Source organism: Nuphar pumila, chromosome 7, assembly GCF_984573655.1.
Source record: "Nuphar pumila chromosome 7, dmNupPumi1.hap1.1, whole genome shotgun sequence".
Taxonomy (NCBI): Eukaryota; Viridiplantae; Streptophyta; class Magnoliopsida; order Nymphaeales; family Nymphaeaceae; genus Nuphar; species Nuphar pumila.
In genome coordinates, this window is record NC_143255.1 from 51,565,708 (window position 1) to 51,593,029 (window position 27,322).

Here is a 27,322-nt window from a genome sequence, read left to right on the forward strand (position 1 = left end):
TCAAGACTACTTAAAAAAGGGAACAAAAATATCACATAAACACCAACATGACCACTATGGCACGAAACTTAAACGAGCTTGTACATAGTGCGCTAGTTTGAAAATCATCTGATTAACACTACAAAAAATGGCCAAGCATAATAAGCAACTTGCAAGATTTTGAAAACTACCCAAACTCATAAAGCAGAATCATGACTCCTTTCAGGTTGAAGACAGAGGAAGCATCCTCACTTCTGCAACAACTTGGTCAATCCAACAAACATTAAGAACAGTCGCCACATCTTAGAGAAGCATGCAAAGATGGTTTGCCGATTCTGAATTGCCCACAGGAAATACGCAAAAACAGTACTAAGTAATTTATAGAAGAAAGAGAATAGTCTGTACAGAATATAACAAACGTATGTAAAGAAGTGTCTTACAATTAGACAAATAAAGTACTTACAAATTCCATTCTAATACACAAATATGTCAAAGGTAAAGATCCCTATATTTGAAGGGACATTATTGATATTCTGTAATTAACCTCTTGTAAGATGAGGATTCATGGGTTCAATGGTTCCAGTAATAATGCATCTTATTTGATAATAAACTCCTGTTTGGGGTTGATCAACAATGTGTCTTTCATGGATGACCCCAGCTGTGGGTGTACCAAAACTAGCTTTGCATGACCAGCATTGTCAGCTAACATCCAAGAAACCCACCAAGCACTTCTCCAATAAAAAGTCAGCATTCACCCAAGCATGATATTTATCTACCAGAGTAAAAGAAACGTGATACAGATCACACTCTTTCAAAGGGAGGAAAAAGAATCATACACCAGGAGTTGGTGACAATAGAGGTGTTGGTGAAAGTTTAGTATAATTCAAGCAATCAGAGCTGATGTTGAGCAGCAAAATCATTGATGGCTGTTCAAAGTAGACTTGGGCAATACTTAGCCATATAAAAATTCAAACCTTCAACACCTCCAGGCCCCCATCTCAGATCGCAGCTTTTGAATTTGAATAAAAAAAATCTACATAAAGGATACTGAATAAAGAGGTGCAGTCTCTTCCTGCAGCTTTCATCAACATATCCGCACCTGTGAGCAACCAAATCAATTGATCAACTCCTTAACCATATTATAAAATGATCGATGCCGGCAGTTACTAAAACATCATTGATATCCAAGATTCTACAAGATATAGGGGCACTATGGAGAGATCATGACAGATCCAAAGCTAAGGAGCAGATTGTCACATATTCACAAGGTATTCAAGAATGGCAGTACGGATCATATTATCAAAGAATGGCAGATCGACATGATATAAGGCACAATCAAAAGCCTGAAAGGTAAGGTTGCTAACTTGCTATCATGCCTTCCAACACATCGTCATTAGTTTATAAATGGATCAGAAAACTATCCCATACAGTTGAATTCCCCATAAGTCCATGCAAACCTGATTATAAAACAAAACTTTCTGAGATGAATGACAAGGACAAAAAGGTTATACCACCACTCTAGGTAAAAATTGTAAAACTTTGACATCAACATATTTTTCCTGTAATTCCATTTCTGGAACGAATATATTTTATTAGTTCACTTTAATTCTTTACCTTCATGCAATCATATGATTAACTAGTTTTGAACTTCATCACAAGAGGCCCCTCTCATATTGGTCTTCCCTAGTTGTCCATTTAAATCATGTCCATGCCATACGTTTGAAATGAAATAAGAACAAAAGCAAATGAGTGCCTCTTATGAGCTTACAAGAACACAACCAAATCACAAAAGACCACTTACGGGTCAATGCACATCACCCACACAAGGGCCAAGACAATAAAAATACATGCTTCTGTATTACAAAATGATTGAGAAAGCATTAGAGGATACAAGGAGAGAACCCTATTTATAACAAGAGAGGGAGAGTGGGGGCAGCCCAACTAGCTGTTGGGCTCGCCCCCAACGGTCACACGTTGGGAGCAGCTCCAACAACTAGTTGGAGTTGTCCCATCAATCACATGTTTGAATACTAAAAATAAAATACAAAAAATAAAAAAGACAAAGTCAGCCCCTAATGGGTTGACCACTATTACAATGTGAAATGACCGAAATACTCATGGTGGGTATTTCGGTTTATATATATATATATATATATATATATATATATATATATATATATATATATATATATATATATATATATATATATATAAACGCACAATCTTAACACCTCCCTCAAACTCACGAAGTAACAATCAAGAGTTTCCCAAGTAGGAAGTGAAATCTAGGTGAAGGGAGTGCTTTACTAAAGAAGTCCGCTAGTTGATACTCAGATGATTTATATGGCAACGTGAAGGTCTTCTTTAAAAATTCCTCGCGAACGTAATGGCAATTCATTTTAATGTGTTTGGCCTTTTCATAGAATGTATGATTGCTTGCAATGTATATTGTGCTCTTGTTGTCACAACATACTCTCGAAGGTTTTGTAATGTGAACTCCCAAATCTTCTAACAATTGTTTCAACCATACTAATTCAGAGGTAGTTGTCATCATGGCACGATACTCTGCTTCAGTGGAAGAGAGTGACACCTTCTGTTGCTTCTTGCATTTTTATGAAATTAAATAATTACCTACAAAAACACAGGAACCAATAGTTAAGCGTCTATCATTCACATCCCCTCCTCAATCAGAATCAGAATATGCAATAACTTCTAACGATGAAGAGGGTGAAAGATATAACCCATAATTAATAGAATTTCTAATATATCTAATAATCTTCATTACAACACTCATATGTATTGTAGTGGGAGTATGCTAAAATTGACTAAAAGAATGAATGGCAACAAAAAAATATCAAGACGAGTAATAGAGATATAAGATAAAGCTCTAATCATTTGTCTATACAGAATTGGATCATTCAGAGGTTCTCCATCATCTTTCTTCATCTTTGCATTTATGACTTCTAGAGTATCAACCCGTTTTTCATCTGAGAGTCATGATTGTTCGATGATCTCTGTTGTATACTTAGTTTACGACAACAAGTAACCATGAGGTGAGTAAGTCACTTTTATTCCAAGAAAGTATTGTAAAAAACCAAGGTCTGTCATATCAAAGTTAGCTTTAAGCGCATCTTTGATATAGCTAACTCCCTGCTTATCACATCCAATGATAATCATATCATCAAGATAGAGAAGTAATATCTTTATTTCTGCATTAAAAGACCTAACAAACAATATAACCGGATTTAAAACCAAGTTGTGTCATCACACTACTTAATCGATCATACCAAGCCTTGGGACTTGTTTTAGACCATATAAAGCTTTTCGTAACCGAAGAATTTTTCATGTGCTAAACTTAATCCTAGTGGAGGATCCATGTAAACTTCCTTATTGAAATTACCATTCAAAAAGGCATTTTTTATATATATTTAAATGGGTCATTTTTTAATTGATATTATAAAAATAAGAGTTCTAACAGTAGTCATTCGAGCGACTGAAGCAAATGTCTCATCATAATTTATTTCATATTCTTAACTATATCCTTTGGCTACTAGTCTGTCTTTATATATCCTTCTAATATCCCATTATTTTTAATTTTAATCTTATAGACCCATCTACATTCTTTTTCCCTTTAGGTAATGTTTAAATTTTTCAAGTTTTTGCCTTTTCTAAAGCTTTCAATTCATCATTCATTGCTCTAATTCAATTTTGATGATTTTTACCATCACGATAAAATGAGAGTTCTACGTGTGAGTATAGCCATCAGACATGCTTCATATTTAGGTTCAAAGGAATCATAGGATACAAATCTACTAGGAGCCTTTGAAATTCTCATGAATCTTTTAACACTAGAAGAATCTATATCTTGATTTTGAGAATAGCTTTTTAAAGCACATGGAAGATGGTCTTCGATACGTCGATTATAGATTTGAATTTCACTATGAGGTTGGTCTATATTATCAAGACCCTTATTTTCATTCTCATGTGCATTATGAGTCCCTCATTGTCACTCTCATGCACATCATGAATGTCATCACAACTCACATGATCATTAGCAATGTCAAAAAGAAATGAATAGTCACAATGCTCTTGGATTTTATCTTTACTAAATCCATTTTTGTTGTCAAGAAAAATGACATTTCTTAAGACACATAGCTTGTTCACTTTAACTTCTTAACATCTATATCCTTTTTTATTTTTGGCATAGCTTAAGAAAACACAAGGAATAACTTTTGCAAAAAGTTTGTCATTTTTGTCGGTAAGGACAAAGTATTACAACCAAAGACTCAACCTTTTATAATCGGGAGATGTTTTAAATAATTTTTCAATAGGAGAAATGTTTTTTATTGTTTTTTACGACATTCTATTTATCAAATAAATCAATGTAAGAGCGGCTTCGACCTAAAAAAAATTGATCATTTCTTCATGTAAAAAGTGTTCTAGTAGTCTCAACAATATGTCTATGATTCCTTTCGTCTAGTCAATTTTGTCGAGAAGGGCATGATTTTTGGTGAATAATCACATGTAAGTCAAGATAGTTTTTGAAGTCCTTCGATACAAATTCTCCTCCAGAATCGGTCCTAAAGATTTTAATATTGGTTTTAAATTGAGTCTTTGTATAACAATAAAATTTTTGAAAACAATCAAATACTTCGGATTTGTATTTTAAGAAAAATATATCCTTGTCTAATATAATCATCCACAAAAATAACATAATAAGATACTCCTCTTCTGGATATAACCGGAGTTAATCCCCATTTATCCAAATGTACCTATTCAAATGGTTTTTTTTATATAAAGTGATTAAGCCCAAAAGGTAAAGATTTTATTTTACTAAGAATGCAATCTTCACAAACAAAATATTTTTCTTTATAATTTATGAGAAATAGAAACAAATATAATTTTGACACACTAGTGTGTCCTAGTCTCCTGTGTCAATTTTCTATATCTTTCTTTTTCACAAAATTACAAAAAAGTATGTTTTGATAATTCAAGATTGTTCATAACATAGAGATCTCTTTTATGGCCTCACCCAATCGGCTTCCTAAACTGGAGATCCTGTATCAAACAATCATTGGATAAAAATAAGATTTTGCATCCATGCTCCGCAATTTGGGAAACGGATAAAAGGTTCAAATTTAATTTTGGTACTAATCTAATATTAGCTACAAAAAAAGTTTGATGTTTTTGTAAAGTCCAAAAACTTTTGATTTTTAAAAAAGTTTCAGCGATAATTGAAACATAAGAAACATTTAGGTTAATACGGCATTCAGATAGTGTGAACTCATTTAGAGTCATACGAAAAGAAGCACCGGAATCAAGAATCCAAAAAGTTTTACCGAGGTCAAAGCATGTGGATACGGTCGTGCTCGAGAGAGAAGAAGCTTGATTCATGAACATTTGTTGTAGCAACTCCATGAGTTGTGCCAAAGATAATAAATTGATGCTTTTAGAGTCATCTACACCATTTCCTTCAAGCGATGGTCCCATCGAAACCACCTTCTTATCATCTCTTTGATCTTCTCTCATTATTTTAGGACAAAAGGGTTTGATATGACCCGACTCATAGCAATGATAGCATATTAATTTGTCACTCTTCTTGTATTTATGGTCGTCTCTTTTATCGTTTTAGCTCCTTTCATAATCATTGAAATTTCTTTCATTTTCATTACTTCTTCCAAAGTGAAGGGAGCTTATAAGGTCTTGTGTGATTTTCGGGCCTTGATATAGCAAGCATGGATTCTTCCTCTTTAGAAGATGAGGGTCTTTCGACCTATTTTCCTTCATAGTTAATTTTTCAAGTGTTTCAACTATGGTAGGTACACCCCCTCTATAAAGAAGGGCAATTTGGTATCTTCAAATTCAGGTCTAAGCCCATTAACAAATTGGTAGAAATGCTTCGTTCTAATTTGATTTTCACATAGTTCTACATCTTGAGCAGAATGGCACTTTGGCTCTAGGAGAGTCAATTCATCCCAAAGAAGAGAGAGAGCATTGTAATATTCCCTGATGCTTATCTTTCCTTGGGTCATATGTTAAATTATGTATATATAAATATATATATACATATACTTATATATATACATACGTATATATATAAGTATATATATACATATATGTATATATATACATTTTTTCCTTTTTTTTTATTCTCAAAATACCCGATAGGGGTATTTTGGTAAATCCCCATGTAACCCCTTTTCCCTTTTTCTATTTTTCTTTTCTTCCTTTCTTCTTTTCCTTTTTTTCTTTTTTATTTTCACCTTTTTGTAAGACCACAAGGGCCCCACACATGTAGTCGTTGGGGCCCCAACGGTCATATTTATGACCGTTGGGGCTCCCAATGACTACATGGGAGCCCCTTGTGGTCCCTTCTTCATTTCTCCCTCCTCTATAAATAGAGGAGGTTTTCCTCTTGTATTGCAAGGGTTGTTCACTCTCTTTTTCCTTCTTCAATAATATCCAACTTATGACTTGTTGGTCATTTTTCCCTTTTGTGGGTTTTTGTATACACTTTTAGTGTTTGTGTTCTTGGCTCTTGGAATCACTTTTAAAGAGTGATTTGCTTTATTGGTGCTTCCGCCGCTCTCCATTTTCATTACATGGTATCAGAGCAAGGTTGGTGATCCGGCTTCTACCTTTTTTGGTGCCTTGGGATGTGTGCCTCTCAAGCTTTTGAAGAAGAAAAAAAGATCTTTCGGCTCCAATGGAACGTGATTCTAAAGTTGAGCTTTCTTTCAAGCTCAATGGATCCAATTATCTTACGTGGGCCTACGCTATGGAAAATCATCTAAGAGGTAAGAAACTTTGGGGTTTTGTTATGGGAACTACTCCCGAACCCTCTCTTGTTCTCACTAAAATTGAAAATGATGTTGAAAAAGCTTTAGATGGCGATGAACGCATCAAAGCTATAAATGATCATCAATCCAAAATTGAGGATTGGGAAAGTAATCATGCCAAGATTTTGGCATGGTTTATGAATAATGTGGACCTCAAAAATTGTGCAAATATTGCAAAATTTAGAAGAGCCAATGAGGCTTGGTTCTTCCTTAAGGGTATGTATACCCAAAAGGATCTTGCTAGACAATTTTTTTGTCAAGAGAAAATTTGTTTCACTAAACAAGCGGATATGAGTGTCCGTGACTACTTTAGCTCTCTAACCCCTCTTTGGGATGAGCTTGTTCTTCTTGAGCCTAAATGGGTGGCTTCGGAAGATATTGAGTTAAGAAGAGAACAAATTGAAAAGAAGCACTTCTTCCAATTTCTTCATGGTCTACGACTGGAATATGAACAAGTTAGGGCATCTCTTCTCCATAGAAGTAAAGCCTTACCCATTGAAAACGTCCTTGCCGAAGTATGCCAAGAAGAAACTCGACTTGGCCTAAGTATCAAGAGTGATGAAGTTTTGGCCGTTTCTAGGCCCGGATCAAATGTAAAAGCATATAGACCTCCCCACTTTAACAAAAATAATGGATATAGAAAGGGAGTGATTTGCCACTATTGCAATGAACCGGGTCACATTAAACCGGTTTGCCTAAAGCTTAAAGGAAAAGTGGCCACGGTTGGAGAAAATTCTCCAAAGAAAGAAAGTGTCAAAGAGGGAGATATCAAAAAAACTCTTAATCATATCTCCGAAGTTCTCCAACATCTTCTCAAGACTTCTTCATCTTCAACATCCGAAGCCGCCATCGCCTACTCTTCATCACCTCCAGGTACGTGGATACTAGACTCTGGTGCTTCTTTTCACATGACATCTCATAAAAACTCGCTTTCTAATGTTTTTTCCGAACCCATATCTTCTTATGTTTCAACGGCCGATGGGACATCTTTAAAAATTGAAAGTATTGGAACACTTTATTTTAAAACTTCTCAAACCTTCTTTGTTCCTAAAGAGTCGTTCCAAAAATTAATCTAAATCTTTTTTCCGTTTCCCAAATCACCGATCATGGATGCCAAGTCTCTTTCTCACCTAAAGATTGCACCGTGCAGGATCTCCAGTCAAGGAAGCTGATTGGGCAAGGCCATAGAAGGGGTGATCTCTATTTTATGGAGTTTTTGACTCTTCCATCTAAGTTTTCTTGCAATCTTGTAAAGGACAAAAGTATTGGAATTTGGCATGAGAGACTTGGTCATCCAAATTTTATAAAAATGTCTCTTTTTCCTTTTTTGAACAATACTTGTAAAGACAATCACATGACTTGTAAAGATTGCATTTTTGGGAAATTTAAAGCTACTCCATTTCCTCAAAGAAATTATTTCACCACTCGGCCTTTTGAACTTGTTCATTCCGATGTATGGGGACCTTCCCCTATTTTGTCCAAAGGAGGATTCTCGTACTATGTGGTCTTTATTGATGACTTCACTCGATTTACATGGATTTACTTCTTAAGTCGCAAATCCGAAGTTTTCTCCTTTAAAGAATTCCATGCGATGGTTAAAAATCAATTTTTGGGAAACCTATCAATTCTTAGGTCCGACTCGGGAGGTGAATACATGTCCAATGAATTTCAAAACTATTTAAAAGAAAACGGAATTTGCCATCAACGTTCTTGTCCAAACACTCCGCAACAAAATGGTCTTGCGGAAAGAAAGCATAGACACATAATAGAAACCACAAGAACCTTATTAATCTCAAAAAATATTCCAAAATCTTTTTGGGCCGAAGCGGTTCTAACCTCAACGTATTTTATCAATAGAACTCCTTCATCTTCTTTAAAAAATCTTTCTCCATTTGAGAAACTTTACAATATGTCTCCCGATTATAAAAGGCTAAGAATTTTCGGATGTAAATGCTTTGTTTTAACTCACAAAAATGATAAATTCTCTTCTAGAGCTATTGAATGCATTTTCTTAGGATATGGCGAAAAACAAAAAGGTTATCGATGCTTTGACATATCAAATAATAAACTTTATATCTCAAAAGATGTTATATTCTTAGAAGAAGAAAATGGTTTTTCGCATAAACCAAAAGATATAGATTATTCCTTTTTATTTGACTTATTGCCTCAAGAAAAGGTCATTGATGATAATGTTGAATCTAGTGAATCGCTCATAGACGACTTTTTTGAACCTCCAAATGATGACCAAAATTTACAAGAAAATGTACAAAGGCAAATACAAGTCTACTCTAGAAGAAATGCAAGTAATCCTCCTTGTGCGCTTGAAAAATTCTCTCAAATGAGTTAACTGAAGAAACCTCTCAAAGAAGATCAAATCGTATTTCAAAAATACCAAATAGATTTGTATCTTATGACTCTTTTTCTCCAAATTTTCGGGAATGTCTGTAAACACCCCAAATTTTTCAAAATCTTTTAAATATTCCCTTTTTGCCCCTGATTTCATTTTCTGAGCAATTGACTCACTTTTAAATCTAAATTCCAGTTCATTTCTCAAGTTTTACTGAAATTAAATTCATTTTATATGTTTAACTTGATTTCGGATCCGGATCCATTGTCCAGATTCAAATCTGAGTCTCGTTGTCCAACTTTTAAATTAAAATTACAGAAAATACCAAAAATAATTTTTAAATACCTCGGACAGTCCATCCGGCATCCGTTTGGATCCATCACGTTGTATTTCTCGATTCGAGTTTCAAAACTCGAACATTTTCTCAAAACCTAGATCCAAACCCATTCTTCTGAAGAAATTTCCCCAAAATGGCCTGAAATTCTCAGAAAAACACTTTTGTAAATATTTCTCAGAAAAATACAAAAATTTAGTGTTTAATCTTTGTTTTCCTGTAAGATCTTAGATCTTTTTTCCAAAAATACAAAAAATGAAAAAATAACGCAAAAAAAAACAAAAAATTTGGAAAAACTACGAGAAAAATAAGTGGTTTTTGAAGATTTTGCCGAAAACCTCATCTTGAACCATTTTACAAAAATCTTTAAAAAATGAACCCTCTTTTTGGAAAAGAGGGAAAGGGCGAACGGCTTGCTCCCGCGCATTTTTTTTCCTTTCATTCACCACCGTTGATCTCAAACAAACCTCCTTGGAATCTCCCTTTTTCACCTTCCATCTTCAACCACCGAGCCTTCGATTTTCTTTAAGAACGAGGCATCCAAGCCTCTTCAAGGGGGGAGCTCTTCTGAAGGATTCCATCGAGCATTCACCATCAGCCAGCATCGATCATCTCTTCACCCCTTTCTCCTCCCTACTTCCTCCCTCCTTCCTTCAGAGCTTCTGCAATCAAGGAAGAATTCTTCACCTACCCCTGGTATCTCCTGATCCTCATAAAATTTTAACGCTTGTTTTTGGGGTTCTTTTCCCTTTATTTTCATCTTTATTATCTATGTTTCTGTATCGGCATAAATCATTTCTGGTGTTTATCCCTGTATAAAGTTTACACTGGATTTTCTTTTATCTTTTCTTACATACTGATGATCGACGATGCCTCGCAATGGCATCGCCGATTCATCTAGATCATGAATGTCAATTTATATATAAGTTTATTTTATTTTTCCCCTTTCAGTTTTGATTCTTTTTATGATTGTCGAGTTCCCATTTCATCTCCTGTAGTTTATGACTTCCTTACTTCCCCTTTTATTTTATTTTTTTCTCCTGATGAAACACCTCCGTAGTGTCGGTTTGCTGATGGTAAAACCGATCTACACAGTGCAAGATTAATGGAATGTCTTCATTCCTACATTTGATTTCCATTTCCTTGGACTTTTCCATTTACAAATTTTCTTTGGTTTTCGTATTCCTGTTTCCATTGCTTTTTGACCTTAATGTTCTACTGATGATATCAATTTTCCATTTCCATCATCTTCTTTACCATTCGTTTCTGATTTTTTTTTTACTTCAAATACTCGTTTATGCCATTACATGTTAGATCCAATGATTCCGCACTTTTTCTTTCCGTAATATACTTCATTCATAGGTGTTTGCTTGCATCCAGTTTACAGCATTATATCCAATCCATTTTATTCACTTTTGATTTGATCCAGCATCTCATTATTGACCTCATTCTCACCGATATGTTTGAGATTTTATGATTTAGGTTCTGCAAGTTAGTCGTCTGCTGCATTTCTCATATACCAGGATTTGATTCAATCCCGCAATAATCAGAGCGCGCCTGTGCTGGATGATACAGCAGCGACATTTGTTAGGCATCCTTTTTTTTATTATTTATTATCGTATAACCTTAGTTTGAAACTCTAATATGATGAAGTTTCCATCTCCTGTAAGATTTAGCTTCTGCGTATAATGGTAAGTTGATGATGAGCGTCTGGAATTTGTTGCTTTATCCTATCAAATTTGTTGCGTATAATGGAATTTGTTGCGTATAATGGTAACAGTACAGGAAGATCTCAAGTCCTGTGTGGTTTCAACTTTTCACACTGTATAATGCGTGTAATGCATACAATTTTTGGATTGTTATCGTGTGTTTTTATTTTTGAGGGGTGTATGCTTCCAAGATAGCATGATGCAGCAACCCGTCTTCCTGGTTCTGCGGCTTATAATTAAGGTATGTCCTTCACTTAGAGATAGCATTTAGAGATGTTATCTCTGAATGCTTACCTTTTGATTCAAATAGATCATTATCACACTGTCCGTAGGTCCTTATATTTTCTATCTTGATCAAGCATAATTAGATACATCCATTTCATCTTCAAATACATAGCTCCCTCTGTATCAACCTAAGATTTCCATCTGCAGATTTTATTTACCTCTGGGTGGGCTAAATTCTCCCAGGTGGTTCTGCTGAAATGCTGTAATAGACCTTAAATTGATCAATCGAGACTGATCCATGGTGAGATTTTTATCTCTTGGTGAGCCAAATTTAAAACTCCAATCGGCTTACAGTATGGATTATCTTGATAAGATCATGTTGCCCATGTATCTTTGTGCTTACGTGAATTTATGAAAGCCATTTAATTTCTTTTTCTCATATTACAAACTTGGTTCACTGGCTAATAGGAGTTAAGCTGCTGAAACTATGATGGAATCTGCTATGGTTCGACTAAATCAGAACTTCATCATGTGTCATAATCATTCATTCACGTCTGGGACTCGTTTTGGTCCTGATAAAAATTCATATCTCTTAGGTTATTTATCCCCTACATCACAGCTACTGCTACCTAATCCATCCAACATCCGCCCCTATCATATTTCTGCTATACAACTATGAATTTTATATTGAGATGCCGGCTGCTATAATGGTAAGGATGTTTTATTCTGGTATAGGATTCCCCGTGACTCTGAAGTGATCTTGAGTAGCTGTTTGAGCAAGAAATTTTCTGGTGGAACTGGAGTTTCTTAAGAGTAGAGAAGGATCAATAATCTGAGTTAGAAAATTCTCTGAGGCACCTGTGTCATAAATTGATTAGAGGTGGCTGTACAAGCAGTACTTTGTGTGTAGGTGATGATACCTTGTCACTAACCACAGAAATTTTGAGGTGTTGCTCTTGAGCTAATACGTGAGTTTTTTAAAGCACCCCTCCTCCACATTTTCTGTCATCCCATAGGATACTCAGTTATTCAATCCCTGCAAAAACCACTATTCAGCTGCATCACTGTACAACATACTTGAAGCATTTTTTTTTTCTGTACATTTTTGCATTCATATTCAGTGATATTGGAAATCGTCTGTATATTATATTATATCTCGGTCTTTCTTTGTCCTCCCATCTCATAGCCTACACACAGCACTATATGTTGTATATTGTCCCACTCATTCACGTCCCTCATTGTAGCTCCTGTGCATTACCACTAAGTCTCTAGGCACTATATATCTTCTATTGTCACTAACCACTCAGGGCCATCCTTACCTGCTAATATCTCATACCCGAACTTTGTAGTTGTTGCCATACCATATATCACTTCAGCAGCATATCCCACCTAATGTCATTCAATATTCAGCCCTTACAAATACCATGTAATATTCAGCCCTTACAAATACCATGTACTGCATCTGTTGAGTCATACCTAACTCCACATATTCACTTCCTGTCACCTGTTACAGCCATCTATAAGTAGCTGTCCACATCCCCACGGCATCTCTTATAACCCAGCCTTACCTTTGCCTCATCGGTTACATCCAGCCTGTTGCACCTCTTTGTAGTAGCTACAGCAACATTTCCCTACATACTATCAGCCAGCCATGTTGTACCTCTTCAGTGTGCTTCATATCATCCCCTGTTAGCCCCTGCAGCCTACCATCAAATCACATTCAGCTGCATCACTCATAGCACCTACTATCATCTTTCTAGCTTCCTACATCTTACCTCCACCTGCACTTTACTGCAAATGACACATCTCCTTATAACATGACACTGTTGTCACCTTCTTACAGCAATATCCTCCCTTTCCCAGCACATCTTCAATCTCATCTTCACTAACTCACAACACCCCAACATCCACCGATTCTTCATACCCTCCAGTAACACCACAGTCCCTTCACATTTACCATTCCACCTATATACATATATATATATATATATATATATATATATATATATATATATATACATATATATATATATATGTATGCCTGTTTATATGCATATAGACATATATCATTTCTAATCTTTCCATCACGTATATCTTGGCACATGAGCACGTTACCATTAATATCTATGTGATATGTGCAATTTTTCTTCTCTTTTTACTAAACAAATGTTTTGCAGGGAATATGTGGAAAATCTCATTACTTGGAATTGTAAATTCAATTTTATATGTTGTAATAAGTTAAGACTTAATGAGAATTTACATTTCCAGCTTTTAGATAGAATGAATGAGCATTGTAAATATCATAAATTGCTCGTTTTCATGTTTTTTATCTTTATTTTCCAAAATTCACGAATGGGAACACAAATGGCACGTGCACCATTTCGTAAGAGGTAATTAATCCTAAGTTGATAATTTACATCAATGGCCATAGCCAGGATGTAAACAAGACTTAGGATTTTTATCTTTTATAAAATAACACTGAATCCACACTGGATCCTTTTCAAAATTCATCATATTTTCTTCAAATATTTTCTTCTTTTATCAGAGTTTAATTTAAAATTAATTCAATATATATACCAATGGCCATAGTCAAGGTATATTGAGAGTTAATTTCATTTTAAACTCTATAAAAGCACCAAAAATGTATTTTATTCTTCACTTGAATTTAAATGTGGTTATTATATAATACATTCAATGACCATAGTCAGGGATGTATTATATCTTCAATCTCATTCTTAATTCATTTAAAGAATGAAATAGCTTTTCAAAATCTAATTTCAAAATTATTCCAATTTATTCATCATTTACGATAGAATTGCATCATATTTTCAATTTTTCTTTTTTAAAATTCCAAGTGATTCTTTTTCTTCATTTCTCAGATCAAATCTTATTTATAGATTCAAATTCAATTCTATCTCATTTCAAGATTCAAAAATTCAATTTCAAAGTCCAATTTAACTTTTAAATTCAGTTGTATACTCAAAATTCAATTTTCAAATCAAATTCTGAATTCACTGTCAAGATTCAAAATCAAATCCAAATTCAATTCAATATCTCAAAATTTCATTTTCAAAGTTCAATTTAACTTTGAAACCTCTGATTCATCTTCTGATTTCAAATTCAAAATCAAGTTTTATTTTCTTATCTTCAAAATCCAAGCTTTGAGATTGATTCCAAATTCAAGTCTTTTTCTAAAGTTTTAAATTTAAATCTAAGTTTTCAAAATCCAGATCCATCTTCAAAAGTCCCCATTTTTTTTTATTTTCAGAATCCAAAGTTAGATCTTAATCTCAACTAGGATCCAGATTTCCAAGTACAATCTCCACTTTTTTTTATCTCAGACTTAAGATCCAAAAATCCATCTTAGGGTCAAGAGTCCAACTCTATTTTGGATCTCAGACCTCAGACCCAATTCCATTTTAGGATCCAGAACCCAATTCTACTTTGGATCTTAGACTTCAGATCCAAATCTATTTTAGGATCCAGAATCCAATTTCATCTTGGATCTTAGACTTCAGATCCACTCCATTTTAGAATCCGGAATCCAATTCTACATTGGATCTCAGACTTCAGATCCAACTCCATTTTAGGATCCAGAACTCAGTTCTACTTTGGATCTCAGACTTCAGATCCAAAATCCCTCTTAGGATCCAGAGTTCAACTCTATCTTGGATATCATATTTCAGATCCTAAACCCATTTTAAGATCCAAAGTCCATTTTAGGATTCAGAATCTAATCCCATCTTGGATTCCAGATCCAATTCTATTCACGATTGAGAATCCAATTCCATTCACGATTGAGAATCCAATTCCATTCCCAATTCTATATTTCAAATCCAATTCCATTTTTCAGATCTCATCTAAACTTTCTAAATCCATTTCAAATTTTAAATACCATTTGGATTTCTCAAATCCATCCTAATTTCAAAACTTTAAATCTATAATTCAATATCACTTCAAATTTCATCTCCTTCTCTTAAAACCAGGTTCAAAATTCAAAATCAAAGTCAATTTCTGACTTTGAAAATTCATTCTTTTTCCTTTTACCTCAGTTTTAAATCATTCTTTCTCAAAATCAAAATTTATTCTTCCAACTCTCATTATTTCAAAGACTTAGAACTTCATATATCTTTTCTGATCTATCTCAAATTCTAAGTTAGATTCAATCATTCAGAAATCATTTCTTCATTCTATTATCAAGTCTGTCTCAGAAAACTTGGAGATTTTCAAAACATTTTCCCAAAAGAGCATACATCCTTGCATTGCACAAGCATGATTCTTTGTGCATTTTAGACTTAGGATAAATTCTTAGATAATATTTAGGCAAAGCAAAAGGCATAGATTCGATCCTTGGTTCGATTACCCCAGGTAAAGGCGCCAGGAACGGTCGAACCTCGTACCGACGAGCGAATCCCATTTCTCCATTTTCCCGCAAATATTTTCAAAACGGAGGTGAGTTATTTGCTAAATATTTTCAAATTAAGGTCAAGTAAGACCCCGCGAAAGAGTTACTCTTCTCTTTTCTTTTCTTTTCTCTTCTCTCTTCTTTTTCTTTCTTTTATTTTTCTCCCTTCAAAAAAGAGGAAAATAGAGGTTGGAAAGGAAAAGAGAAGGAAGAGAGAAACTACAAGAGAGGAAAAATTTTGCGATGATCACAATGTCTGCTTGCTCTTCACTCAATTCATGAGCCAACTCATTATAATGATGCTAAACAATATGCTCATTGGAATGAAGCAATAGAACTGGAACTTAATGCACTTAAGAGGGCTCAAACTTGGGAAATTGTTGATCCACCCAATGGCAAGAAACTCATTGGATGCCGATGGGTTTTTAAAGTTAAAACTAAGTGCGATGGATCTTTAGAAAGATATAAGGTAAGGTTAGTGGCCAAGGGATATGCCCAAGAGTATGGGATAGATTATGATGAAACATTTGCCCCTGTTGCTCGAATGACTAGTGTTTGAGCTCTTATTGCAATAGCCTCTGCTAAAAAATGGCCAATTTTTCAACTAGATGTCAAAAATGCCTTTTTAAATAGAAATTTAAATGAAGAAGTTTACATGGAACCACCTCCGGGTATGCATTTAAATGGTAAAATTTTGAAATTAAAAAAGACCTTATATGGACTTAAGCAAGCTCCTAAAGCTTGGTATGATAAGTTTAGTAATGTATTAATCAATTTAGGATTTACTTCTTGCTATACCGACACTGCTCTTTTTGTTAAGAAAACAGGTAATTTCATTGTTATTCTTCTGTTATATGTTGATGATATGATCATCACTGGGGATGACAAAAAGGGGGTAAATGATGTGAAGTCTATGTTAAAAGAAACCTTTGATATGTCTGACCTTGGATTCTTGAGATATTTTTTAGAAATTGAAGTAGCTTACTCCCCGCGAGGATACATTTTATCTCAGATGAAATTGGCAGCAGACATTTGTACCAAATCTAGAATATCTGATGAAAAGAAAGTTGAGACTCCCGAAGTTATCAATGCAAAACTGAGACTTGAGGATGGTGTTCTTCTTGAGGATCCAACTCCCTATCGTCAATTAATTGGATCTCTCACCTACTTATCCATCACCCGTCCAGACATAGCTCATGCAGTTCATGCTGCAAGCCAGTTTCAGCATGCACCTACTACAGTTCATATGGCGGCTTTAATGAGAATTGTGTGATACATTAAAAATACCATCTCCAAGGGACTCTTCTTATCATCTTCCTCATCTCTTGAATTAACTGTTTTTACTGATGCTGACTGGGGAGGAAATCCCAATGATCGTATCTCAACTACTGGTCTTTGCATTTTTTTATGTGAATCTCTCATCTCGTGGAGATGCAAGAAGCAGCAAAAGGTCTCGCTATCATCCACTGAAGCTGAATATCGAGCTATGGCAATGACAACAATGAAAATCGTGTGGCTCAGAGCATTCCTTAGTGACATGGGTGTCCTCATTTCCTCATCCACCAAGCTCTGCTGTGATAACAAAAGTGCGATCTATATTGCAAGCAACCATACGTTTCACGAACGGACCAAGCATATCGAGATGGATTGTCACTACGTTCGAGATGAATACCTCAGAGGAACTATCACCTTACCATACGTCACTTCAGAATATCAATTGGCTGACTTCTTCACCAAAGCGCTCCCAACTCCACGTTTATGTTTCTTCTTGGCAAACTTTCGGTCTTCTCCCCGTAAAGTTTGAGGGGGCGTGTTAAATTATGTATATATAAATATATATATATATACGTATATATATGAGTATATATATACATATATGTATATATATACATTTTTTCCTTTTTTTATTCTCAAAATACCCGATAGGGGTATTTTGGTAAATCCTCATATAACCCCTTTTCCCTTTTTCTATTTTTCTTTTCTTCCTTTTTCTTTTTTCTTTTCCTTTTTTTCTTTTTTATTTTCACCTTTTTGTAAGACCACAAGGGCCCCACACATGTAGTCGTTGGGGCCCCAACGGTCATATTTATGACCGTTGGGGCTCCCAACGACTACATGGGAGCCCCTTGTGGTCCCTTCTTCATTGCTCCCTCCTCTATAAATAGAGGAGGTTTTCCTCTTGTATTGCAAGGGTTGTTCACCCTCTTTTTCCTTCTTCAATAATATCCAACTTATGACTTGTTGGTCATTTTTCCCTTTTGTGGGTTTTTGTATACACTTTTAGTGTTTGTGTTCTTGGCTCTTGGAATCACTTTTAAAGAGTGATTTGCTTTATTGGTGCTTCCGCCGCTCCCCCTTTTCATTACATCATAATCCTTAATGTTATACATATCTTTAAGATACTTTCATGCATCATTAACAAAATCAAATTTTGCTAAACAAGAGCATTTCTTGAGGTCAACACTATTGATGAGCCATCTAATTATCGTGGAATGACCCATTCTCCGTTCTTTTCATTTTTTCTCGTATTCGGTGACGGCCTTAGACATCTCTTCACCTTGAAGAGTCGCTTCCTTTCCATTTTTGATCTTGGTGAGTATAAGTTTAGGCTCGCTTTCGGTTCCATCAACCAAACCCCATAGACCTTTTTTCCATATTTTGTTTTATTATGGATGCCCACATCAAATAGTTAGTATCATTTAGTCTCACGAAAATGAAAACGACTTCTCTTTCATCCTCCATTTTTACAATGAGAGAGAGAGGGAGATAGAGAGAAGAGAAGAAAGGAGAAGGTAGCAAGAATTTTGTTGAAAAGAACTTTGATGATGCGCTTCCCAATGCAATGATCTCACATAGTGATGCCTCCTCTGGGTCTTTCCGAATGAATTACAACCCAAGAGCACCAAGGCTTTGATATCATATAATGAAATAAGAACAAAAGTAAATGAGTGCATTTTATGAGCTTACGAGAACACAATCAAATCACAAAAGACCACTTATGGATCAATGCACATCACTCAAACAAGAGCCAATAGAATAAAAATATATGTTTTTGTATTACAAAATGCTTCAAAAAGCATTAGAGGATCCAAGGGGAGAACCCCTATTTATAACAAGGGAGGGAGAGTGGGGGTAGCCCATCTAGCTGTTGGGCTCGCCCCTCAATGCTTATATTTGTGACTGTTGGGAGCAGCTCCAACAATTAGTTGGATCTGTCCCATCAGTCACATGTTTGAATACTAAAAATAAAATACAAAAAATAAAAAAGACAGAGCCAGCCCCTAATGAGATGACCACTATTAACAATGTGAAATAACCAAAATACCCCTAATGGGCATTTCAGTTTATATATATATATATATATTAGATACAAAATCTTAACAAAGTTCTTCACCATGCCTATGCAGCAAGGGATCCAACATCAACAAGGACCAATAAATATGCACCTCTAGCTTGACTCTTGCACCATAAATTTAAAGTTGTAGCCAACATTCCAGAGAGAGCAGTCATGATATCTACAAGAGACATGCCATGAATAAAAGCTTGAGCAAAAGGCTAACATGAAGACTAGTTTCTGGCCATAACCCACGATGCCCTAAAGCCTGAATCCATCAAAGCATGCAACAAGAGGTCCAACTAAGAACACATTGGAGAGTAATCATTCAAAAATCATTTTTAATTTATACAACGTTGATAGAAACACGACCCCTAGGGAGGGAGGGACGGTTTCTACAAATCCGGTTTCGAAAAAGCTCTGGTGCAGGGAACAACCGAAAAAAAGAGAAATTTATTCTTAATCTGACTAGGCCTTGCATCAGATAGGGACAACAGCAAGAGAAGGAGAAAAGTTGTTCCCTCTAGAACTAGGGCTCAAGAATAAGGAGAACAAAAAAAATTAATTCACTAATAACACTTATCTATAGAGTCTACCTAAGAGTCCTAAAAGAAGTAAAAGACCAAAAGTTAGACCGGGTCTCTTGGGCAAATTTGGATCCAGAACAGTTTCTCGAGGTCGAATCTGGGACGGCTCATAACAATCCACCCTTCACAAACTCGCCTTATCCTCAAGACGAAAGCTCTCTAGAAACTGCTGCCGCAACTGTCCTTTGGATTGAGTAAGAATTCATTTGTTTTAAATAGGGTTTTGGGTTACTTGGATCACTGTGGGTCAGATTTGATGGGTTTGGGCATTTAGAGGTAGGACCCAAAACACAGATCTAGATTTGATCCAAGAAGGATTTTGGGCCAAACTCGACTAATTTAAAGTAAGGGATAGGTGGATTCGGGTCCAAAACCAGTGGCAACTGGCTTGGGACCTAGGAACCAGGTCAAAATCGGTTTGAGCCAGCCCCGAACCGGTGTCACGCTTGTGGAAACCAGTTCATAGAGGGTGAAACTGGGCCAGACCCGTTTGAACTAAGTCTGGGACCACACATCCGGTCCAGCTTTGAGTTTGGGGAACGAATCAGTTCTCAATCGAACTGGCTCGCCCACCCGAGTCGGCGGGTAGGAGCCTCCCACCTGAGTCATTGGGTGGGAGAACCCCACCCGACGTGGGTAACTGAGGTACCCCACCCGATGGGCCTGGTAGGGCTCGGGGAGGGGCTCCGACCAGCGAGCGGTCTGGACACCAGCCAGTGATGGCCGACGAGTGCTCACTCGACAGTTGATGGCATGGGTCATCGAGGGACCTCCTCTTAGGTTGGGAACAATGGTGGAAGCGCTGATGAAGCGACGCTGGGGTAGCTCGCATTTCATACAGGGAGATAAGAGAATGAGGGAAAGGGGGAAAGCAATAGGGACTACCTTCGACATGGTACAAATGCTTTCAGTAGGGGTTGTCTCTAGTAGGGCTTCCTTCGGCGTGCGATAGGCAGAAGGAATGAGGGAGCAGCAGCAAGGGCGAGGGAGAGGTAGTTGACGGAGAGATGGTTGTTGACGTTGGCGCAAAGAGCGGCAGAGCGTTGAGCAAGGGAGAAGTTGGTGCGGACGATCTCAAGCAAGACAACCCCCCACGGCCCTCCACGAGCTGAGAGGTGGTTGTCAATGCTTGTAGAGAAGGGGAAGACAGTGGGGCAGGAGGCCGAGAGGGAGAGGGATTGCTGGCAGGGGCGTCGGCGGCGGTCTGGCTCCTCCGGCTGGTGGGCTCCTCCGCAGCTAGGCTCAGGCCATACAGGGATGCGGGAAGCGAAGAAAGGAATGGGAAAGGGGAAAGGGTCGGGCAGGCCTTGTCCGACAGGTGAAGACAGGGTGTCATTTGTACTTCCATGCGACCGATGATTCCAGTTGTCCATGCAGGTGATAGCCGGCTAGGTCTGGCTGACAGAAAAATGTCAGGTGGGTTTCCACTGACGGTGCCTCCCCATCCCATCGGATCATTCACGGGATGGATGTGGAGGGACTAGTTAAGATTGTCGAACCCTTCATCCATCGTTCTCTCAAAACGAGCCATGCTTCTCTTAAGATTGTTTGAAGGACTCGTTAAGCTTCTCTATCACTCAAACGAATTTCAGACTCTCCGACGTTTCGATCAACGTGATGTTAGGAACCTGAACGAATACAAGATGGGCATGGGTCATTGTTGCGTAGACCAGGGTAGTCTGGATGGTCGATATGGTTTCCCATAAGTGATGCTTTGATACCATTGATAGAAACCTGACTCCTAAGGAGGAACAGTTTCTACAAATCCGACCTCAGAAAGGCTCTGGCGCAGGAAAAAGTCGAGAAAGAGAAATTCATTCTCGAGCTCTGAGTCAAATAGGGCCAACATCAGGACAAAGAGAATATTGATCCCTCTGGGTGAGCTGTTGTTGAGGAAGACATGGAAGAGAAGAGGGAGAAAAGGTGTTCCCTCTAGGGCTAGGGCTCAAGAATAGGGAGAATAAAAAAAGAATTAATTCACTAATTTTATTCACAATTAATCAAGAATAGTAACAATTATTTATAGTCTACCTAAGAGTCCTAAAAGAAGTAAAAGACCAAAAAATCCAAATAGGAAAAGGGGTCCTCCAGTCCTTGTCAAACTGGGTCTCTTGGGCAGATCTGGATCTGGATCCAGAACAATTTCTCGGGGTCTGATCTAGGACGATTCATAACAAATGTTTGAAAATGTTCATTTATTAAAATTATGTGAAGCTACTAGGCTTTTGAGCAATATTAAATAATTGAACATAATTTTTCTTGCATTATGACTTGTTTCCCTGTATAAGTACCCACTTATCAAAACCATATCCAGTGACTGGATAAATTGTTTTGTCACAGCGAGCATTGATGACCTACTTTTGCACCCAAGATGCTGTTATGATGGATGATATAAGGCTAGCTGCACTCTTAAACAGAACAATTATCTAGAAATTGGATTCTGGTCATACAGAAAATTCAACAATGTGATATAGACAAAGAACAGTAAATTCGTGCAACTAAATTTTGCTTGGTGAATTTTGACAAACTCCAACAGATTATTCAGTAAAATTAGAAGCTCTCTCAAGAAAATGGAAAAACATAAAGTAACCAAAAGGAAATCAGTAAGAATGAATATATGTGGACAAGCACCTCCTGGGTGATATTTCATGTACGGTGAAATGTTGTATACACGGCCTTTTAAAACTGTCCACATAGAACCTTCGCTATTGTGCTGCTTAACTTCGTCGATAGTGATGAGTCTCCTGTTTGATCGTCCCTTTAAATCTGAACAAGTTATTAAAAGAAAACAATGGCCAACATGATTATAATACATTAAATACACAATCAAATGTGGGTGATTTCTGCAAGTTGGTAAATTAACTTGAAAACAAACAACAGATCACAAACTGTTAGAACTCAGCACTCTTCAAAATTTCCTCAATGATATGCCAACAGGTTACCTAAACAAAGAAGACATACTTTTGAGGAAAATGGTCAAGAGTGAAATCAACAATCAACAAGCCAACTCAGAACATAAAATACCTGCTAAGTCAGGATGTGTTCGTGTAAGTTTTAGCCAGTCCATTTGGCTGAACCCTTTCTCAAATGGAACCTTTGCACGTTGAACAGGCTTCTTTTTCACAACAGGTTTTTCATCAACTTGCAAATGATCAGAAATAGAAGTTCCCAGCTCGCTTACCACCTTCACTTCATTTGATTTTGTCTTAGGAGGTTGTGTACCAATTACTTTCAGAGTTAACGAACTAGATACTCCTGATGACTCAGATCTAGCCTGGTCTGAACCATCAACTATTAAATTGGCATTTTGTGACCGTGATTGGTTAATGTCTGCATCTGAAGTAGCTTTAAGTGGCATTAGTGCTGAACAAGCAGTGAAATCTTTAAAAATATCTTTAGACCCTTTGCTACTGTTAGGCATGAGCTTTGGTGATTCTAACTGATCAAGATCACCTGCTGAATCAAACTGAAGAACAGAAAATCATGTGGACGATGGTGACACCAGAACTACGCAAATCTTTTACATGGGAAAAATGTGAATAAATTAAATAAATTCCGTATGAGAAAAATTAATTCAACATGCCTGGCAAAAGGAGAAATCGTTAGAACCGTCCATGATTTCCAATTCTGAACCGTGTGAGAAAGCTTCTCCTTGAATAAACTGTGATAATTGTTTCCACTACGAAGCAAACAAGAAAATGTGACTGTTAAGACAAATTTGACTAACAGTCATACAGTCAAATAACCATCATGACACCAAAATTAAAAAAAAAAGTCAAATTTTCATCGTTCAATGCAGAAACCAAAAATCTCAAGAAACAGAGGATACAACATGCTCATCTGATTCATGGGGAAAATCACCATTCTTTGACCAAAATTAGAATTAAATCAAGATTAAGAAAACAACGATACACAGAATTCTATAAACGTAATCATTCATCACATAACATGCAATGAGGACTATCAAGCAAATAAAACTTCCAAACAAAAAGAGATACAGCACAAAAAGTAGGAAAATCTTGAAAATTAATCATCTAACAGAATCAAACTTCCAAAGAAACTTAAAAAAAAGGGATAGAAATATCATCAGATCATGTAAATTTGCAAATTTGATTAATGAATCCACACATATAAAACTCATACTTCCACATGCAATCAGAATAATACTCTACCAATCCAAAAAAAGAGAAGGATAAAGGGGGAAAATCGCTATGAACATAATTTTCTTCAAATTCAGTGAGTTGCATCAAATGATGACTGTTTCACCATACTGAATCCATACAATTTTGAAAAAATGGATATAAATCCCATAAAAGTTTAAAATGATCATCACGGACAACTAGGACCAGAGTTACCAGAAGCGCCTAGGCAAAAGGGGAAGCGCGCTTCGGAAGCGCGAAACATCGCGCTTCCGAAGCGTGAGGGGAAGCGTCCCCCTTTTTTGGGAAGCGCGCTTCCCTTTTATGGGAAGCGCTTCCCCCACGCTTCCCCCACACTTCCCCCACACTTCCCCCACGCTTCCCCCTCGCTTCCCCATTTTTTTCGCTTCCCCTCGCTTCCGGTTCGCTTCCTAGGTCGTTTCCGAGACGGTTCGGAATTTTCTTCTAAGTGGTCCCACGCTTCCCCGCTTCCTAAATTTTTGAAAGTGCCTCGCTTCCCGCTCCCGCTTCCCGCTCCCGCTTCCTCGACTGGTAACTCTGACTAGGACACAAATGTTTAAAATGTGTGTATTTTGATAAAAAAAAAATATTCTTATTCTAAACATAAAAAATCATATTCTAAGAATAAAAAGAAAGAAATTCAGATTTAGCATGTATTCACTCAATAAATTGCAAACAAATAGGGATTAAAATGAAAAACCGCTAAAATCTAGGCATACCCAAAAAAATGGATTTAGCATTAATTCACTAAATATATTTAAAAAATAGAGATTAAAATGTAAAAACACTAAAATCTAAGCATATCCCACAAAAAATCGAATTTAGCATGCATTCACTCAATACTTTGCAAAAATAGAGATTAAAATGCAAAACCCCAATAAATTGAAAAAATAGAGATTAAAATACAAGAACCCTAAAATCTATGCAAAGTCTAAAAAAAACAGATTTAGCATGCATTCGCTTAATAAATTGCAAAACACCTAAAATCTAAGCATACCTCAAAAACACAGGATTTAAAATGCATTCACTTAATAAATTGCAAAAATAGGGATTAAAATACAAAACCCTTAAAATCTAAGAATACCAAAAAAATATAGAATTTACCATGAAACCACTCAATAAATTGCAAAAATAGGAATTGAAATACAAAACCTTTAAAATGAGAGCATACCCAAAAAAAGAAATCCAATTTAGCATGAATTCAAAAATAAGGATTAAAATACAAAACCCCTAAAATCAAAGAATTATCCAAAAAAAATAGGATTTAGCATAAATTCACTCAATAAATTGCAAAAATAGGGATTAAAATACAACAACAACAACTACGCCTTCATCCCAAAACAATTGGGGTCGGCAATATGAACCAAAAAAGAAAATCATTTTGGGTCTTCCACATGAATCCTTCTCCTCCAATCATTTCTATTCAATGCCATGTCCTCTGTGAGGTTCAAAGCATTCATATCCTTTCCTATCACCTCCATCCATGTCTTCCTAGGCCTACCCCAACCTCTTTTAACTAATATATTTTCCCATTTCTCCATCTTCTAACTGGAGCATCATTAGGCCCTAAAATACAATGCATACCAGAAAAAAAAAACTAGGATTTAGCATGCATTCATTCAATAATTTGCAAAAATAGGGATTAAAATGCAAAACCCCTAGGCATGCATTCCATTCAATAAATTGCAAAAAGAGCGATCAATATGTTAAACCCCTAAACCTTAAGAATACCCAAAAATTCGGATTTAGCATGCATTTCACCCAATAAATTGCAAAAACAGTGATTAAAATGAAAAAACCCTAAAAGCTAAGCATACATGAAAAAATGGGATTTAACAAACCCTATCACTAAATCCCATTTTAGGGGTTTTGCAAACCCTAACCGTAACTCCAACGGTGAGAGAGAGAGAGAGAGAGAGAGAGAGTTCACCAAACGCCGGAGAGTAGGACACCGGGAGCAGAAAACAACGGAGAGCGGAAGCAGTGGGGTGGTGAGAGAGGGAGCCGATGGAGGAGAGAGGAAGCCGTCGGGGGAAGCACCTCCCGTGTCGCGTCCTTTTACATGCTGCTCCTACTGGGAAATTGCACAAACATGGCGTATCTCGTGTCCCTTTGTGTTCGTCCTTGTGACAGCTTTTTCCTTCGAGATGAGTGGCTGCCAACGTCGCTGCATAAAAAAAATGCCCTCCTGTGGAGCTTGGCTTCCTTACATCATTGACAAACTGTAGCCGCATCATGCATCGCCAACATAGCCCCCTATCTTGGCATTTCCCGAGATGGGCGTGATCTCCATCTTGAGAAGGCGAGTGGCTCTTGGCGGCTGTCAGCAGCGCTGCATAAAAAATGCTCTCTTCCAAAAGTGTTCACATACATAATATGCAGCGGCGCTGCATCATGCATCCCCCACAGCTACCCATCTTGGTATTTCTCGAGATGTGTCCGGTCTCCATGTCGAGAAATGTTGAGATAAGTGGCTGCCAGAGGCGCTGCATAAAAAATGCCCTCATTCCAAAAATACTTGGTTTAAAAAATTCAAACTGTTTACTGCGTTATTTTGCCAATTACTATTCACCATCACAAGATGCGAGTTGTCCAAATGATGGGCAAAATCGGCATTTACAGTAAAAAAAAATAGGGGAGGAACTTGTTTTCACTAATCCAACCTTGTTTTACGAATGCCCTTCCAAGGCAATTACTTGAGGGTGAGCTTTTTGTTTTCTCTTATGAATGTAAGTCACATCAGATAGACAAAGAGAAGTCATATCCATTCTTATCCACTTTCAGGGAGTAAAAGGAATAGACATTAGTTTCTTCCTTCCTTTTTAAGAACGTTCGGCACATTAGACACAGAATGAAGAAATCATGCCTCATCATCTGAAGGTGCGTTTTCTTGTCACGGAAGAAACGGAAGAAGGTGCCTAGGCAGCACCTGCAGCGGCACCTTCTTCTGCGGAAAATGAATCAGACTACCCTCACGAGAACTGAATTCGTAGAAAGGGGTCCAGCAAGTAAAATGGGGGCTGCTTTGGGCCAGGAAATCAGCTCCCATGTTTGTGTTGTATGGTGAGGCCTGGGGAAATGGAACGGGTGCCTATGCATTTTCGTAAAAAAATCTCCCTTTTCCGTGGCATGCAAACTGTGTTAGGTGGAAGAAGGGAGGGGAGAGAGAATTCAAAAGAAGAAACGCGGGTTGTTTTAGAGAAAGTTTGGTTTTGATGACGTAGAATAGTCTCATATTGATTGTGTTTGAGTTTGTTGTGAGCTTTATAACTCACATGTAAAATCTTACCCTTGTTTTTTAGAACAAGAGGTTGGGATGACTACCACACACACGCACGCGTCTACCGGGCCGGGTTCGGATTATTGGCCCTTTAGGGCCATATCCAATGTCACGACTCCTCGT

The 27,322-nt window shown here is 36.8% G+C and overlaps 1 protein-coding gene across 1 annotated transcript; it reads right to left on the reverse strand.

Moving 5' to 3' along the window:
- Positions 1–403: 403 nt before the first annotated feature.
- LOC149832242 (uncharacterized) lies at positions 404–26,215 on the reverse strand. The gene is made up of 6 exons (XM_090012391.1): positions 25,850–26,215; positions 23,343–23,438; positions 22,784–23,225; positions 22,391–22,525; positions 1,028–1,078; positions 404–751 (listed from the first exon to the last, which is right to left on the reverse strand). The coding sequence occupies exons 2-6, from the start codon at positions 23,373–23,375 to the stop codon at positions 678–680; spliced, it is 735 nt and encodes a 244-aa protein (XP_089868517.1). The 5' UTR covers positions 23,376–23,438; positions 25,850–26,215; the 3' UTR covers positions 404–677.
- Between the last annotated feature and the right edge of the window lie 1,107 nt (positions 26,216–27,322).

What these genes read in the sequence shown, in the direction of transcription:
- LOC149832242 (XM_090012391.1), bottom strand. Translation starts at nt 23,375, where the DNA reads ATGGACGGTTCTAACGATTTCTCCTTTTGCCAG. An exon ending in CATGAAATATCACCCAGGAG is followed by an intron (nt 1,079 to 22,390) that starts GTGCTTGTCCAC and finishes GGTTGCTCACAG; the next exon opens with GTGCGGATATGTTGATGAAA. An exon ending in AGACTGCACCTCTTTATTCA is followed by an intron (nt 752 to 1,027) that starts GTATCCTTTATG and finishes TTACTCTGGTAG; the next exon opens with ATAAATATCATGCTTGGGTG.